General features: G+C 36.4%; 1 protein-coding gene across 1 annotated transcript in view; it reads left to right on the top strand.

The window, feature by feature from the left end:
- Nucleotides 1-388: 388 nt before the first annotated feature.
- The window catches only part of polrmt (polymerase (RNA) mitochondrial (DNA directed)), a 44,129-nt gene continuing 27,740 nt past the window's right edge, over nucleotides 389-16,777 (top strand). Inside the window, exons 1-7 of the mRNA XM_079594026.1 lie at nucleotides 389-1,072; nucleotides 1,494-1,592; nucleotides 2,399-3,228; nucleotides 4,415-4,548; nucleotides 10,389-10,575; nucleotides 14,072-14,221; nucleotides 16,516-16,683. Coding sequence (XP_079450152.1) covers nucleotides 934-1,072; nucleotides 1,494-1,592; nucleotides 2,399-3,228; nucleotides 4,415-4,548; nucleotides 10,389-10,575; nucleotides 14,072-14,221; nucleotides 16,516-16,683 — 1,707 coding nt within the window. The 5' untranslated portion in view covers nucleotides 389-933. The remainder of the gene's footprint in view (nucleotides 1,073-1,493; nucleotides 1,593-2,398; nucleotides 3,229-4,414; nucleotides 4,549-10,388; nucleotides 10,576-14,071; nucleotides 14,222-16,515; nucleotides 16,684-16,777) is intronic.

Genomic DNA, 16,777 nt, shown 5'->3' on the forward strand with positions numbered 1-16,777 from the left:
ACAACAATAATACAGATTTCACACACACACACACACACACACACACACACACACACACACACACACACACACACTACCATTCAAAAGTTTGAGGTCTGTAAGATGTATAATGTTTTTAAAAGCAGTAATATTGTTAAATATTACAATAACTGTTTTCTATTTTAATATGGTTATTATAATAATGTAATGAATTTTCAGCATCATTCTTCAGTATCTGGGATTCCATCAATGAAGCCAATCCTTGCTGAATAAAAGTATAGACTATACATTTCAAGCAAACCCCAAATTTCTATAGGCCTACTGTAGATTTGTTACTCTCAGCATCCATTTTCATTCTTGATAAAGATGGCTCATAAAGTAGAAAAAGCCGTAAACATAGCCGTACTTTGCGCGGGAAATGCCGAGGCGCGAGCATTGTGACCTTGCTGGATCAAGTGATAGACTAGCCTACTGTATAATTTGTCAAAGTTCGCCATCTACTGTGGCTTCTGACTACTATACACCTTTTGAATTCAGACAGTCCTTTGATAAGTAAATCGTTTATTAGTTTAACACTTAAATAGGCTGTCAGTTGACAGTCACTGAGCATTCTCCATTGTTATAGCCTATTGGGGAAAAAAAACTTGTGACAGCTTACCGGTTTTGTAAGTGTTTTAGAAATTGATTATGGGAACTCCTGTTTTCCACTTGCATTAAGAATGGTTTCTAAAGCTTACCCAAAATAAGTGATTATATATAAATTAAATATAACTTACATACGATGTACAGTAGCTGTAGCAGGTGTTTTATCCAACGTCAAGATACAATTTGATCGATGTTCTCGTTACTCTCTGAGGTCTGGACTCTTTCTATCGCATATGAACTAGTCAGGTCTGAACAAAATGGCCTCCCTCTGCACGGGATAATGTGGTGTTTCAAAACTATCATGACAACATGTCACTTTTGAGACTGTGTGCCTATTCAGCGGGTTTATCTCGCAGTTTTGCGGTTGACAGGGCTGTAAGATTTCTAAATGGCGATTATTGCCACTTGTGTCTTAGAATACGGAGTAATGGAGAGAGACAAATTCAAGGTAATGAGAAAACTGTCTTATTGTCATACTGTCATGTGTCTTGTCCTTCAAAGCGCATAAAGTCAGTAATTTTACTAAACTGTAATTTCTTTAATATCAGGCGTGTTTTATATTTACGTTAAAATGTCCTTTGCAAAAAGTCAAGTTGTTTAGGCTACATCTCAGATGCTCATTAATATCTCAATGTCAAGGAGGCTTTGACATCTAACAAAGTCTGTCATAGTTTATAAAATGAGGTGATTCTGCAACGCGGGGCACATTTTTGGTCTTAAATGTAATCTAGACTTACAGTAATATGTGTGTATGGAGTCTTTGTTGTATTAGGTGGTAACTTATGTCTCGTTCTGTGCTCCAGCACCAAAAAACAAACAGTAGAGTTTGTAAACTTTTTATTTCACTTTTTTTCTCTGTCATTTCTCAGACAAAACATGGGCTACAGTTTACCAAAGACACTATTCAGCCATCCCTAAGAAGGAAGATGGGAAGAAAAGATTCTGGGAACAGTCTCAGTTATTGGATGGTATGGTATCTTTTCACCTTAATGTTTATCATTGATTTACAGCTGTTGAATTAGCTTTGTGTTATACAAGAACAATTTAATAATTTTATATGATTTATTGTATAGCACATGGGCTGTGTATGATATTTGGTAGGGTATTTTTTGTACATTCAAATATTCATCATTAATAAAATAAATAAAATGTTTATTTAAATTTTAATTTCAAGACCGTTTTAATTTGTAAAGCTCTTTTCACAGTATTGTTTCAAAACAGCTTTACAGAAAATTATGAAGTTAATGTTTCTAATATATTAATATCACCATGTCTTATAGTTGCATTTATCAGATTAGAGCTGTGCGACAATATAGTTTACATTTTGCAATGATAAACAATTACTCAACAGCGATATGCTATAGTATAGGCCTATATATTGCTTTGAGTGAGTTTAATATATATTATGTAGGCGGTTAAAGTTGGATGTACTAAATATCCTACTTCAATTATATCACTGTGTGATATAATATAGTTTACATTTTGTGACGATATAGAAAATCACGCAGCCAAGATTTGCTATACAATATGTATTGCTTCTATGTGAGTGTACTATATTTGTATATATAGAACTGTTCGGTTCTCGTTTTATTATATAAAAAATCAAGCATTTGAGATAAATATAAAATATTAAAACTGTAAAATGCTATTAATTGTTACAATATTTACAATTAACCCTTATGGGAAAATATTGAAGCTCCAATACGAGCATTTTTATATATAAGATTCATAATACTCATGTGCACTTCATTTTTCTCTTTTTTTTCATCCACAGTTCTGGAGGCCAGAATCCAACAGCTCCAATCTGACGTTGTTGTAGACGTCAAACATTCAAAGGTGCAAATCATCAAAATGCAGCAGAGACTAAAGAAAACAGCAGCTGGGAATAGTCAAAAGAACTTGCCAGGAGAAAAAGCAGAAAAGCTTAAAAGTGGGCCAGCTGCTAAAAAGAGTGTAACTGAAGGTTTCAAAACTCACGCGAGTCGCTGGATGGAGAAACTCAACCGTGAAAAGTGGATTAAACCCAAAAACCAAACTTCACATAAAATGCACGACAAGCCAGTTCCGGGTAAAAGCAGCAAAGGGAGTTTGATGGTCCCTGGTACATCTTCAAAGACAATCACGACGGGCAAGAGAAGTATGGCGAAACCTAAAGTAGAAGCCACTGCATCTGCCGCAACATCCTCCAAAGGCAAAGAAAACGCTTTGCAGAAAAAGGCTAAATGGAAGGTTTCGAGAACCTCAGAGAGTTTAGCCGCCAGGTTTCCAGGATTGCAAAAGGTCTCCTGCAGCGAAGTTTCCGCGATGTCTACTGAACAGAAACCAGCAGTGGTTATGGCCACAGGTGATGAACCGGTCAAGGAAGAGGAGCTGGATGGAGACCAGCAGAGCCTGACCCCTCCTGAAAAGCTTCTGGAGGATAAGGAAGGAAACCGCTATGGCGATCCTCAGCTCAGAATTCGCTGTTACCTGGAGGCGTGCGTGTTCATTGACGACGTGGCTCGAGCTCACAACTATTTACTGTGTCATCACCGTCAGTTATCCAAACGCACGCATCTGTCCATCAGCGCCTACAACATCATAATGAGGATGTGGGCCAAAAAAGTATGTATGCACATTTGCATCTCTCTTTCTACACCATATTAACTTTTTTGATTAGAAAATATAGTGAAAGAGTAATATTGAGAAATATAAGAAATGTATTAATTCAAGGTATCTTTAATTCATAACTGCAGATAAAAAGAGTTCGGTCATCCAAAAAAAGAAACACAGGAGACTTAAGAAACATAAAAACATTTCACATACAGATTTACAAGTAAAACATCATGATAGACTGCACCATAACACATACATACTCTGTCCAAATGAACTATCAAATACTAAAACATCTCTCTTACTCATATTATTTAAAATTTAAATTGCCGCTGGAACAAACGTGTTCCTGTACCGTCTGGTTTTCCATCTCGAAGCCACAAACCGGCGACCAGAAGGAAGCAACTCAAACGACAGTTTTGAATCTGACCGTGCCAAGACATTTATAACTCTCCACATGATCCACAACCTGTCCTTTGATAGTCGTAGTGACGTGATCAACAGCGTATGTTCTAAAATCAATGAGCATGTCTTTCGTTTTGGTAGTATTTAGCTTTAGATAAGAATCATCGCACCAGGTCACACAATCCTCCACAACTGGACCATGGCCAGACTCTCCCCCCTGTAGCAGGCTCACAATCACTGTGTCGTCAGCAAACTTTCTGAAAATTCCTGTTTTCGTGTAAGCTTTGACACGTATTGGTGTACAAAATATATAGTAAGGCCGAAAGAACACAGCCTTGAGGGGATCCTGTGGATAAACATAAATACATCTGAAAAGCTACCATTCACTTTTACCCTCTGCATTCTGTTAGTTAAAAAGTCCAGTAACCATCCCACTAAATTGTGGTTCAACTTGTAATACTCTAATCTTCTGGCTAGGATGTGGGGTTGTATAGTATTATAAGCAGAAGAGAAGTCTATGAACAACACTCTAGCGTGGGTATTTTCCCCTCCAGATGCTTAGTCAGTAAGTTAAACAACATAAGTGAAGCATCCTCAACACTTCTATTGTGCATAAAAATTGCATTTTCAGAATTTTTAAGTATTTAGCTGTTTTTTCACTTTAGTCTTTAAATTAAGAAAATCCCTTTTTAACAATATTTTTCAGTATTTTGTATGTTCCTTTACCTTCACTTTTTTTCTTTTATGATTGAACAACTTTATTTTAAGTAATTTTTTGAACTGTGCTTTGCAGGGTTCCATCAATAACATCCGTCGCTTGTTCGTTCTGATTGAAGAAGCCGGCCTGAAACCCAATGTCACGTCTTACTGCGCTGCTCTGGAGTGCATGGGCCGCATGTCTGCCTGCGAAAAATGGATCATCACCAGGTAACCACTGACCAAAAGCTGAACTTCAATGTATTCCAATCACAACTATGTATAGGTGGATCTGACAGATGGTTGCCAGTTTATCATCATACGAGACGAGTACTATCTCACGAAAGCATGATATGGTCATATTTTACTCAAAAACAGATATAAGCAATGCAGAAAATTCGCTTCATAGTCTATGCAAGTTTTCCATTATGTAATTCAAGTTTGTGTATAATTTAGGAGTAAATATGACCCGGAAAGTACTTTAGAACATTTAGAAAGTATAACATAATCATGTCAAAAGTAATAATACGAGTTCCACAATGTTGAATTGATTGACAGTTCCAGACTGTGTCTCTAGATGTCAGTGTTGCAGTGTGCAATAAGTCATGGATAACAAAGACTCCCTCGTTCTCTTTAGATTCCCTACAAGAATCCAAATTAAATTGATAAATATGCAAATTCATTGTGTGTGTGTGTGTGTGTGTGTGTGTGTGTGTGTGTGTGTGTGTACATCAGCTGATTCATTCATCTATGGTACTATAGGATTATTCTGAGCCTGCCTTGACTAAGTCCAAAAATAGAAATTCAAATTGTGGTCATTCATCTAAAGAGCATTAACTCAGTGGACCGCCATTTTCTCTCTGGTCATCTATTTGTTTTGTGTGCTGCTCATCTCCTGGCAGAAGGATTTAGCAGAACACCTTCTCTCTTGCATTTATATGGGGAGCTCCTTGACAGAATGAGGCCAATTCAAAAACTGTTGTTTTGGCTAACCCCCCTCCTCTATATTGTATATGTTATCATCACATATATTAAAATAGGTTTATTAATTAGGGCTGTCAATTTTGAATTTAGTATAATTGACCTAAAAAACATTTGTTTGCATTATTTTGATTAAATATTCAATGCGTGTCAGCCACAATTTCGTACTAAATGTCTTTGAAATGTTGTCTATATTTGCTTTTCTCGGAAAATATTGATCGAAAGGCAGTTAATTGTGATCAATTTCATTCATTAGTCAGTAATTAATGCGATTAGAAAGTCTTTCTTCTAGAGCTGTACGATTAAAAGATCGTTAAAAGATCGCGATCTCGATTACTAAGTGACAACGATTCTCCTGTATCTATTAAACCTTTGACAAAAATCACACTGGAACATTCAAATCTGCGTTTGCGCTGCCGCTGAGCCAGAGAGAGCAATTGTCATGAATAGGTATGAAACAGCTTTACTAACAGTTTTTCAACCACACAGTTTCAGTATTTCTATGTAACAAATATTCAAATTATCACAGAAGTACTGAGATAAAACTTTATAGTCCGGATATAAACACTACGAAAGTGATCAAAATAGTCAAATCACCTTTTGAAAGTAACTTGGCACTTCAAATGACGATTGTATCGTTTATATTATTACACCAGTAGGTGGCGACAAGTGACTGTTTAAAAAAATGCATAACGTTGAATCATTCATTTAAGAGATTTGTTCAAAAATGCTGATTCATCCAGTAATGAAACAAGTGAAGTATTTATGAGTCATTGAATCATTTATTCAAACGATGATTCAAATGTTAAAATTTATCCAGAATCGTGGAGCTCATTCTTCTATGGAACACAAATGAAGATATTTTGAAAAATGTCTCTTACTAGTGTTTCAAAATATCTCAGATATTGCTTTGGACCCAATTGACTTTCCTTGTATGGACAAAAACAGTTGCAGCATTTTTCTAAATATTAGTGTATATCTAGGTTCATCTGTGAAATAATCCCTTTAAGCCTCATGTTTGAGCTAATCTGCTAAACGTCTTAAACCGATCAGATTCACGTCGGTTCAAAATCCACCAGACAGTTTTTCCCATTGCGCTCCGTCTTTAGCAGCTCGTGTTACCACAAGTGATTGTATTAGGCTTCTGTGCGTCTGCGTACACAAGTACTAACAGTGACTGCTGAGGCAATATGGTGCCGCCCAGTGACAGAACAGAAGGACAGGTGCAGGGTGGCTTGTGGCAGCTGGCTGGGTGATCGATCACAGTGAGCTGATGGCAAACACAGTTGTGCAGTGGAAATCTTCTTTCTACAAACCCCAGTGGAGCCGATTTTTCATCCATCTGTCTCTCTTTGTTCTCCTCGCCACAGTTTCAATTTGTCTTTCAGCTCTCATGTGACAGGGTTGTTGCATCCTTTCCTGCAATCCAAACTTGCCAACCTATTTTTACACACGAATGTGGTTTTCTTTCAACTCGCGATCCTTAGGATCAACCGTTCACACTGTCGTTTTGCGTGCAGTGACACTAGTCAAAGTCAGGTGATGCAAGTGCCATCGTGAAGTCAAGAGCTGTCAGTGTGAAGGGAAAACTCAAACTTTTTGACTTCTTGACCTCAAAAGGTTCATGGGAAGATATATGCGAGAGGCATTTTATGCATTCACATGTGTCCAAAATCGCTGACTCGGTCACTATACAGTGAGTGTCACATAGTTTGCTGTACAGAGGAATTGGCAAAAAAAAAAAGAAGCAAATTTGGATGTAGTGCCACACAATATTGTGCACTTTCTTGCCGAGAAAAGTTATTGCCGAATCACAAAACAAATTAGTCTGTTCACACTGAGAGCATTTGAATCTGAATTCACACCACATATGGATATGTTTGGATTTGGTTTATAAAAAATCAACTTGTTGTGGCTGGAAATTATTTTAACATTATGGCTTTTAACCAATAAATGGCAGATGTTAAAATGTTATACAATTGTCTAAATAATTAAAAAAACAAAATGGTAAAAACTGAAGTGATTTGTTTTAAACGCTACAAGTGAATTAAGGCATAATATTATAATGTAATATTATAATATATATAATTTACCAGTGTTGTTAACCAAGACAACTTTTTTAAATTCTTTAATTGAAAAAAAGGCTGAAATAAAACGAAAAATTAAAAGTTTAAGTCGAAATACTACAATTTCTAAAACTGAAATTCAAATATACAGTATGTACGCTAAAAGCAAATATAAAATTATAAAAGATACTAAAACTAATAATGACAAAATCACATAAATTACAAAAACTTCAGAATTCAGAATATTAATAAATACTATAATAATACTAATGTATAGAATGAAAATTCATTTTGAGATTTGCAAAAGATTACATTTAACAGTATTATTAGCGTTTTTAAATATTAACACATTTATTTATGTGTGTATATGTGTTTGTCAACCAATTAAATGGGACCGATATTTTGTGCACTTATCAATAAAAACAATTTTTTTAATCCATTAACACACATTAGGAGCAGTGAGTAGTGAACACACACTGCAACCGTGGACACAATGAAAGTTTAGCTAATGAAATGAAAGCGGCACTTTGAATTCTCTGCACAAATCCCAAGTGTTGTTAACTCTCACCCACCTCTATACTTATCAGCTTCCTTTGTCCTCTGCAGGAGATCGGGCGTTTAAAAGAATGCTTCAGAATTACCCTGATAGAGTTATCCGCCTCTCCTAATAGCATTTGCATCAGCTCAGGGTTTAACATTTACTAGAGTATTGAATGCAACCCTCAGGAGGTAATGATGCGATTGTTGCTCTGTCACGCACAAGATGGAAAAGGGTAAAGGAATGTCTTTCTCAAGACCTCACGCGCCCTCGGCCGCTTCATCCGCCCACTAGAGGGCGCTGATGACTCATCGTCGGTGCGTTTCACTCCCAAAGGAGCCTGTTGCTTTGGAAACTGCCTCTGCTTTTCTCAGGCGAACCTTAGGAATAACCCGGTCTGTCCTGAAGCCTCATGGTAATGTAAAATACCTCAGCCGGATGCAGACCTTACCGAATAAATGTGATTAAACAACTAGTTTACAACTACTAGTACCTCAGCTCTGTTGAATTCTTGATTTTTGATTGGTTGATAGACTTTCTAAGGTGTTGGATAAAATGTTGAGTAAGTAGTTCCTGGTTTGTCGAAGGCATTTCAGTTCTGTATAATGTGCATTTTAACAGCAGCTTTGCTGTTATTTAATTGTAATCAGTGTAATGAAGGTCAGATAGTTATCCACCAAACAATGACTAGTTGTTTTCAATATCTGGAGATCTTAGTAAATTGGTAAATTGAGAGATCTTTCAGAGAGGTTTTACCGTGCTGAGAACATGCTGTGCTTTTAGTTAGCACCGTAAACTCGCTCTGTAAAGTTAAAACGCTGCTGCTACAGCCATTAACTCCCCTCTAGTGTATTAGATTCACTGCACGAAACCATAGATTTCAAGACGTTTACTGTCGACTTTAAAGAGCCTGCTGTGATTTGTCTTTCAGTTCTTGGATTTAGTTTAAATCATTCTGTTCATTCCTGAAATTGAACTTCTTTGGCCACGTATTGATGTGATTTTCTACATTTCGAAGATGTCTCGTTTGTTAAAGAGATAGTTCACCCAAAAATGAAAATTGTCATTATTTACTCACCCTCATGTTCCATGCAAACCTGTATGAGTTTCTTTCCTCTGTTGAACACAAAAGAAGATATTTTGAAAAATGTTGGAAACCAGACAGGTCACGGCACCCATTGACTTCCATAGTATTTGTTTTCCTGCTATAGAAGTCAATGGGTGCTCTGAGAGCCTTAGTTATATTTTTAGGAATATATTGAATTATATTTTAATAATTGTAGGTTTATTTATATAGTTTAATGGTTCACAACCAACTAGTTCAGACAACTCAACGACTAGTCAATTTTGAAAATATGTTCTCTACTGTTTGGGATCTGTAAATATTTGTTTAATGGTTTTGAAAGAACTCTTACTTATAAAGCCTGCATTTATTTGAACAAAAATACAATAAAAACAGTAATATTCTGAAATAACATTACAGTTTAAAACAACTGTTTTCTATTTTAATATATTTTAAATTAAATTAAAATGGTAATTCCTGTGATGGCAAAGCTGAATTTTCACTATAATGTCTGCAGTCTTCAGTGTCACATGATCCTTCAGAAATCATTTGAATATGCGGATTTGCTGCTCAATAAACATTTCTTATTATTATCGATGCTGAAAAACAGTTATTCCAATATTCTTTGATCAATAAGAACAGCATTTTTGTTTAAATACTCCTTGAAAAAGAAAAGTATTGTTTGAAGTATTGAAGTATTGCAAATTTGTTGAGCACATTACACTTCCATATCACTTCACCACATGTTTTCCAGACTAGTAATGGACTCTTTTGGGCAAGATTTCTAACCAATGGTGTATAAAAATAGTGTAATTAATGAACTTTGGTAATAATTGCTTTGCATCATGACTGCACAGTAACATTAAGCGAGTATTAAATATTCCTTACCTATTTTCTCTGGCACAGACTCTCATTCTCATGCTTTGATTAGTATTCTGTCCACGGCAGGAACATAGCTTTACATCAACAGTGAGTCCAGCTGCGTGGGGCTCTGACTTTATTCACACTTTTTCTGTTCCAATAAACACGGTGTCGGGACATATGGCAGTGGCCTATCTAACACCCATTACTAGAGGGAGCAGAACGTTCTGTTCGAAGGCACTCCGTGTCAATGCAAATATTTGATATTCCGCTCCGACACCCCGCCAGTCTCGGCGCTATGAGCACAGGTGCTGCGGCCGTGGAAGTTTTCTCATTATAAGGCCTTTCCCTTCCACCTTTGGATTATCAGTTTTTTTTTTTTTTTAAGGTGTTTTTGAGAGCAAATGGCTTCATCTGTGAGATAAATTCACAGTTGAAATGAACGTGAGGGGGTGAGATTTGACATTGAAGGCCATGTTAACCTGGTATAGGAAAGTAACTACGAAAAAACATCAGGTTCAAATTCTTTTTATTGTATTGATCTCTCTTCTGGTCCACACAGGTGTCTGCAGCAGATGGAGGTGGACGGCATGTCCGTGGATGATGTGTTCAGCCAGTGTGTGTTTAAGAAGGATGAGAGGGAAAAGGTCCTGAGGGCCGTCCGATTGGTGCAACCCGAATACCAACCTCTTGTGTTCAAAGATCAGCCTGTCTGTTCCCTGTCATTGGTGGAACAATTTTACGCTGAGGTACTGTTTTATTTTTATCTATGATTGTATTCTGATATTTTATTTTGAAAGAAGGCTCTTTATGCTCACCAATGCTGCATTTATTTGATCAAAATATGGTCAAATAAATGTAATTAAAATGTCATTTATTCCTGTGATCAAAGCTGAATTGTGACCCTGGACCACAAAACCAGTCTTATGGGTACATTTTTTTTAAATTGAGATGTATACATCATCTGAAAGCTGAATAAATAAGCTTTCCATTGATGTATGGTTTGTTAGGATAGGACAATATTTGGCCGAGATACAACTATTGAAAATCTGGAATCTGAGGGTGAAAAAAAAAAATCTAAACATTGAGAAAATCTCCTTTTAAGTTGTCCATTTAATTTATGTTCACGGTTGTGCTGCATTCACTCACAAAAATAATTTTTTAATATATTTAAGGTAGGAAATTTACAAAATATCTTCATGGATCTTGAATGTATTGATGGCTATTGCCACAATTATACCCGTGCGACTTGTGACTGGTCTTGTGATCCAGGGTCACAGTTTTCAGCATCATTACTCCAGTCTTCAGTGTCACATGATCCTTCAGAAGTCATTCTAATATGATGATTTTCTGCTTAAGAAACATCAATGTTGAAAACAGTTCAGAAAGTTGATCATTTATTTGAAAATTTTGTAACATTATAAATCTTTACTGTCAATTTTGATTGCTGAACGAAAGTATAATAATTGTGCTGGCTTTTCTCAGTTATGTTAGCGTTTGTCATATACAGATGCAAGCATTTTTGTCAAACCTTCCTCGTGCATTGTTGGTGAACTGGTTAATTGCACTGTTAAAATGGAGTTGGATTGGAGGCTGGTACCATAAAACAGCTGGTGCTTTTTCATAAGACTATATACCTGTCAGCGTTAAAAGACCTGCCTGAACTTGTCTTGTGTGTCAAAATGACGAGTTTCACTACTATGTCAGCTGTCATCTGCTATATAATTCCTTCGAACAGAGGTGCCCGCGCTATTTTTGGGCGCACTTGAGGGTGTCTTTGGGCCAGTCTGCCCCTCAACCAATTCCCAGGCATCCCCCTTTTTCCCCAACTGATTTATTATCGCAGGTGCACATAAGCCCATTTGTAACCCACACTTCGGCGCACAACACCTTCAATGGAAACTTTCCTGGAAAGTATAGAGGAACTGGGTCATGTGAAAGTCTGAGATGAAAATGCTGAAACTCACAGGACAAATCAGTAATGACACTCTGTTACCAACTATTCAGAGATGCCCAACAGGCTAAAAATACGTTCAGATATGTTGCTTGCATGGGTTTTTTTTTCTTCTTCTTTTTGTTTTGTTTTGCTTTGTTAAATTTAGTTTTTTTTTTTTTTTTTTTTTTTAAAGCCATTTATGATTGTTGTCATGAAAAATACAAAACAATCTAGCAGAAGCTTTCTTGTGTAAATTATAATAGAATTTATATTGTACTATAATTTATATTCTAATTATTTCAATGAATGTAAAAATAGTCCAGCTAGTTCAGTAAATGGGACTGAAGCATTTCTGAATACATTGCAATTGGCCTAGTTTTGGCAAGTTTTGCTTTGTTTTGTTTTGTTTTTTGTTCATTGCTTTTTTTTCCGAAGCCATTTATGATTGTTGTCATGAAAAATCCAAAACAATCTAACGTGCAGCTTTTTTGTGTAATGTTTGTTGAGTTTTGCTTAGTTTTTTGTTAATTGTTTTTTTATTTTTTTATTTTATTTGTTTATTTATTTTTCCCAAAGCCATTTATGATTGTTGTCACAAAGTACAAAACAATCTAACAGAAGTTTTCTTGTAATGCTTGTTTTGTTTTGCTTTGTATATTTTATTTGATCATGTTTTTTTAGGGTTTTTTTTAGGGTTTTTTTAGTTTTTTTTTTATTATTATTTTTACTTTATTTAAAGACAAAACTGTGTGATCTTAATCCAGAATGTAAAATGTTCATCGTAGTACTATGGTAACGATTGACAAAAAGACAGGCACTTTCGAAAGTCACCATTAAGTTTCAATGTAAAGGCTGACATATGCCGTCAGTGAGCACTAAGTGATCAAATACTGCCCATTTATCTCCTTTTATAATCCCCAAAATTTCAAAATCATGTTGTGTGCACTAGATTTCGGTAGATTGAGATGCGCTTCCTCACGGAGTTGCCATAAATGCCCTTTCTTGCATCCCAATGCATCCTTTATCTGCACAACCTCACTGAAGCATTGAAGATTGGAACGACACATCCCTAACGCCGAGGTCACCACGCGTGATTCTCCCTGTCAGGGCTGTGGCTTTGTGAAAATATGGGCCTTTGCCAAAGCGTCTCTAAACACACAACACTGCATCTCGTGTTCTGCCTGGCCGGGCTGTAGTAGTCATCGCCGCGGGCATGATTTATCCCTCCACAACCTTTGTGCTTGCTTTGGCCGGCGTCCATGTGATCTCTATTGAGGACAGATTTAGCAGTCGCGTGTATTTATGCACCGGCCGACCTGTTCTGTCCCAACCCTTCCATGATGTGTTTGGCGATAATTCCCAGCTGTCTGTGTAAAGCCGCCAACGCCGTCCCTTCGAAATAATAAATGGCTGCACATGTCAACGCACAGCCCACATTAACACGATCTCCGGACCTCTTAGCAAGCTGTTGCTATAATATATGCCGTATTTACAGTTCGTATTTTATGCAGCCGCACATTTGGCTGACGACCAGACCTCCGAGAGGGGGACTGTTCAACCTCATTGGATTTTAATTGGCCGTACGTGGAAGTTATGAGACAGAATAAATACAGTCAGCATTTGACATTCGCATGGGTATTTTAGCTAGCTAGTTTGCTTGGTTCTTTCGAAAATAAGTGCACTTAAACGTAATGATGTTTGGTTCTTTAATTGGGCCATAAAGCGCAATGGTTTCTTTCGATCAGGCCTCATAACAAAGTGTGCCGCCTGCGAAAGGTTGAAGTAAATAGTCTCCGTAATTGGCAGTCAAATGAATGATCGTTTTTTTACGTTTGTCCTAATGAGATTTAAACCTTCTCAGTCTTCTTATCCAGTTATAAGGAGCCAGTAATATTCAACATGAGCCTCTGGCGATGAGCGATTCTCAGCGCTCATTATTTAGCGGGTCGCCTTGAGCTTTCTTATGATTTTGTGTACAAATAACACACACCAAACTCAATGGTTCTGCCAGGAAGCCTTAAGCATGACTTGTGTTATAATATTATGCAATCAGTTGAGTAAGTTAATAGTAGGACTGTCAGTTTAACATGATAATTTGGTACAATTATTTTAAAAATGTGTTTTACATCGAAGTTCAACATGTACTAATAAAATTGTTACTAATAAAACTAAATGAATGATCATAAAAGGGAATATTTTGACCCATATTTGAATCTTATATAATGACACCTTCTTTTTTCAATAATCTAAGCAACAAGGCACATTTGATTGGATTTATTTTCTGATTTGATTCCCATCTTGTGTTTCAGAGGGAAGGAGCCACGTATCCTAAACTGGACTTCAGTCTTAAGGAACTGCAGGACCGGTTCAGTCTTCAGCTGGCAATGGAGAAGGCCACAACTGTCACTATTGACTCCGTAGAGGCCTTGAAGCCTGTCACCGATCACATGGCCCAAATGGTACGAAACCGCAACCTGTCTGATTTTTATCTAAGATTGGATTAGAAAAATCAGGGTGTTTCTGTTAAAGCGTTTATGGCAGGGTGGGGTAAGATGTGTCAGTCTATAAGCTGTGTCTTGCAAACTGCATTATTTTTGTCCCATGACCATATATTTAGAACAAGCTCATAATATAAATCTGGGTTTTTTTAATGTAAAAACATGTATAATCAGGTTTGTTGGTGAATTGATATTGTATAAAACATTGCTTAATTTTAAGCAAATTCTTAGCCAAATGTAAAAAAAAAAAAATCCCAAAATGATAGCTTTGGGGTCAAGTGTGTTGGCTTCGAGGTAAGATGTACATCTACTATGTATGTATATTTTGCCTTGTTACAAAATGGTGTCACTATATTTCGATATTTTGGAATATTAAAAATAGTTTGGCTGGTTTATGTAAATTTGTTGAAAATTTGAAATGTGTTCATAAGTTGTGTCTTTTCATTTACATAGTTTTCACATATTGCCCAATGATTCAACTCACTCTTAATACTGGTTAAGTTGGACAACTTATTAGGAATATTAGTTTTTACATAAATTCTCGTGGTCAGCAAACCTAAAAAGTGGCACAGCTTACCCCACTTTCCCCTACACCAAATTATTTATGTCCGCTTGTGTGCCAGAATTAATATTGCTATGACTAGTTTCACTGAAATAAGCACAGTGGGAATCCTCAAACATAGGAAACTACCATAAAGAGGCCTTTCAAAATCTCGTACACATGTGGAGACTCACAGATTTTCCTTTCAATAGTTAACACGTCAAAAAAAAATGTTTAGGATCCAGATTTGCACCTAAGCTATGATACATTTGTGAAAGTTTCCAGCTCATGCATTGAAAGTAGCCATATTCCCACAATCCTGCATGTTTCTACACTGGCATTTGCTCCACTGTCTGTTCCTTCACGAAAAGGTCCCCCATGGTCCCGCAACATTTGCAATTGGGTTTAATGGAATAGAAATGCATTGTAATGTCTCTCCACCAGCCCTGTGAGAGAGGCACCTTTCCATCAGAGGGTCAGCATAACTGATCTGTGCCATATATGCCTTCTCTGTCGGTCTGCAGGGAAACCAAAAAGCACCTTGATAAAGAGATGACCCACTTTCAACCGGGCGACACTGACTGCCCACTGAACCCGATCTGTGTTGTGCATAAAACTCGCATCTACATTTATATGAGTTTTTTTTTTTTAAGCCACAGGCTGCATGAGAGGCGAATGGGATTTTGAGTGAACATCGTGAAAACTATCAAGAAATCAAATTTTTCTCCTCATAACTTTTTTTCCCTCACAATTTTTTGTCTCAGAATTATGAGTTATAAGCGTGTAATTGCGGGTTATAAATTGCGGGTTATATTCCAAAAAAAAAGTCAGAATTGTGAGATAAAAAGTCGCAATTACCTGTTCTATTCAGAAACAAGCATCCATACATTACTAAAATGTAAGAAAATTTGAAGCCTGTAATGAAATAATAATAAGAAAGCCTTTTTTTTAGGAGTGTAAAGACACTTTATTTTTATGACAGTTAGCATCCTCTCCCCAAATTCTCAGCATGCTACTGTAATGGAGAAAAATATTGTATTATATCAGGAATCCCCCAAACAAATAAAATGTATACTATATTATGTTCAAATCATTTTAGCAAATCCTGTTAAATCATGCTAGCAACATTCCCAAATCATGTTAGAAATGATAGCAATGTGCTAAATCGTGCTGGAAACATGTTAGCAACATGATAAATCATGCTAAAAAATTTAGCAACAAAGTAAAACATTGATCCCTCATATTATATCAGGGATCCCCAAACAAATAAAATATATACTATAATATATTCAAATCATGTTAAATCATGCTAGCAACATGCCAAATCATGTTAAAAATGATAGATATGTGCTAAATCATGCTAGAAACAAGTTAGCAACATGTAGAATTCATGCTAGAAACATGCTAGCACAGTGTAAAATCACGATAGAAACATGTTTTAGAAACTGATTTTTCTTTGTTACAACAATGAGAATTAGTTAATGCAAGTTAATGTGCTTAATTATTGTCACAATTCAAAAACGTCTCTCTTTTTTCTTGTCTACCTGTTTCAGTTGTGCACAAGTTGTAATCAGCATTTGGTTTCCAAACCCTTGTGCAAGTCTGTACAATGCCCAGTTCTCCAACATTTCGATCTGAATGTATTGACTTTTAATATTGTCACACAAATTGAGCTCTGAAATAAACATTGAAAAATACATTTATATTTTTATAGAGAGAATTACTAGCAACACAGAGGAAACACTGGGAGAAAGCTCTCCTCCAGGCACTGAAGGAAAAGAAACGGATATTATCTAACAACAGCCAGAGGTCCTGGAATACCTGCATATACCCATTCCTGTGTATCCTGGATGATCAGGATTATGTGAACATCATGCTTCAGGTACCAACTTAATCAAACATATAAAGCACATGAATTTGAGCTGAATTTCCTTAGGTAGAAAAAAAGGCTTTCTCTTGGCCACTGTACTTATTTT

Source organism: Phoxinus phoxinus (assembly GCF_949152265.1).
Source record: "Phoxinus phoxinus genome assembly, chromosome: 20".
NCBI classification, from domain to species: Eukaryota; Metazoa; Chordata; class Actinopteri; order Cypriniformes; family Leuciscidae; genus Phoxinus; species Phoxinus phoxinus.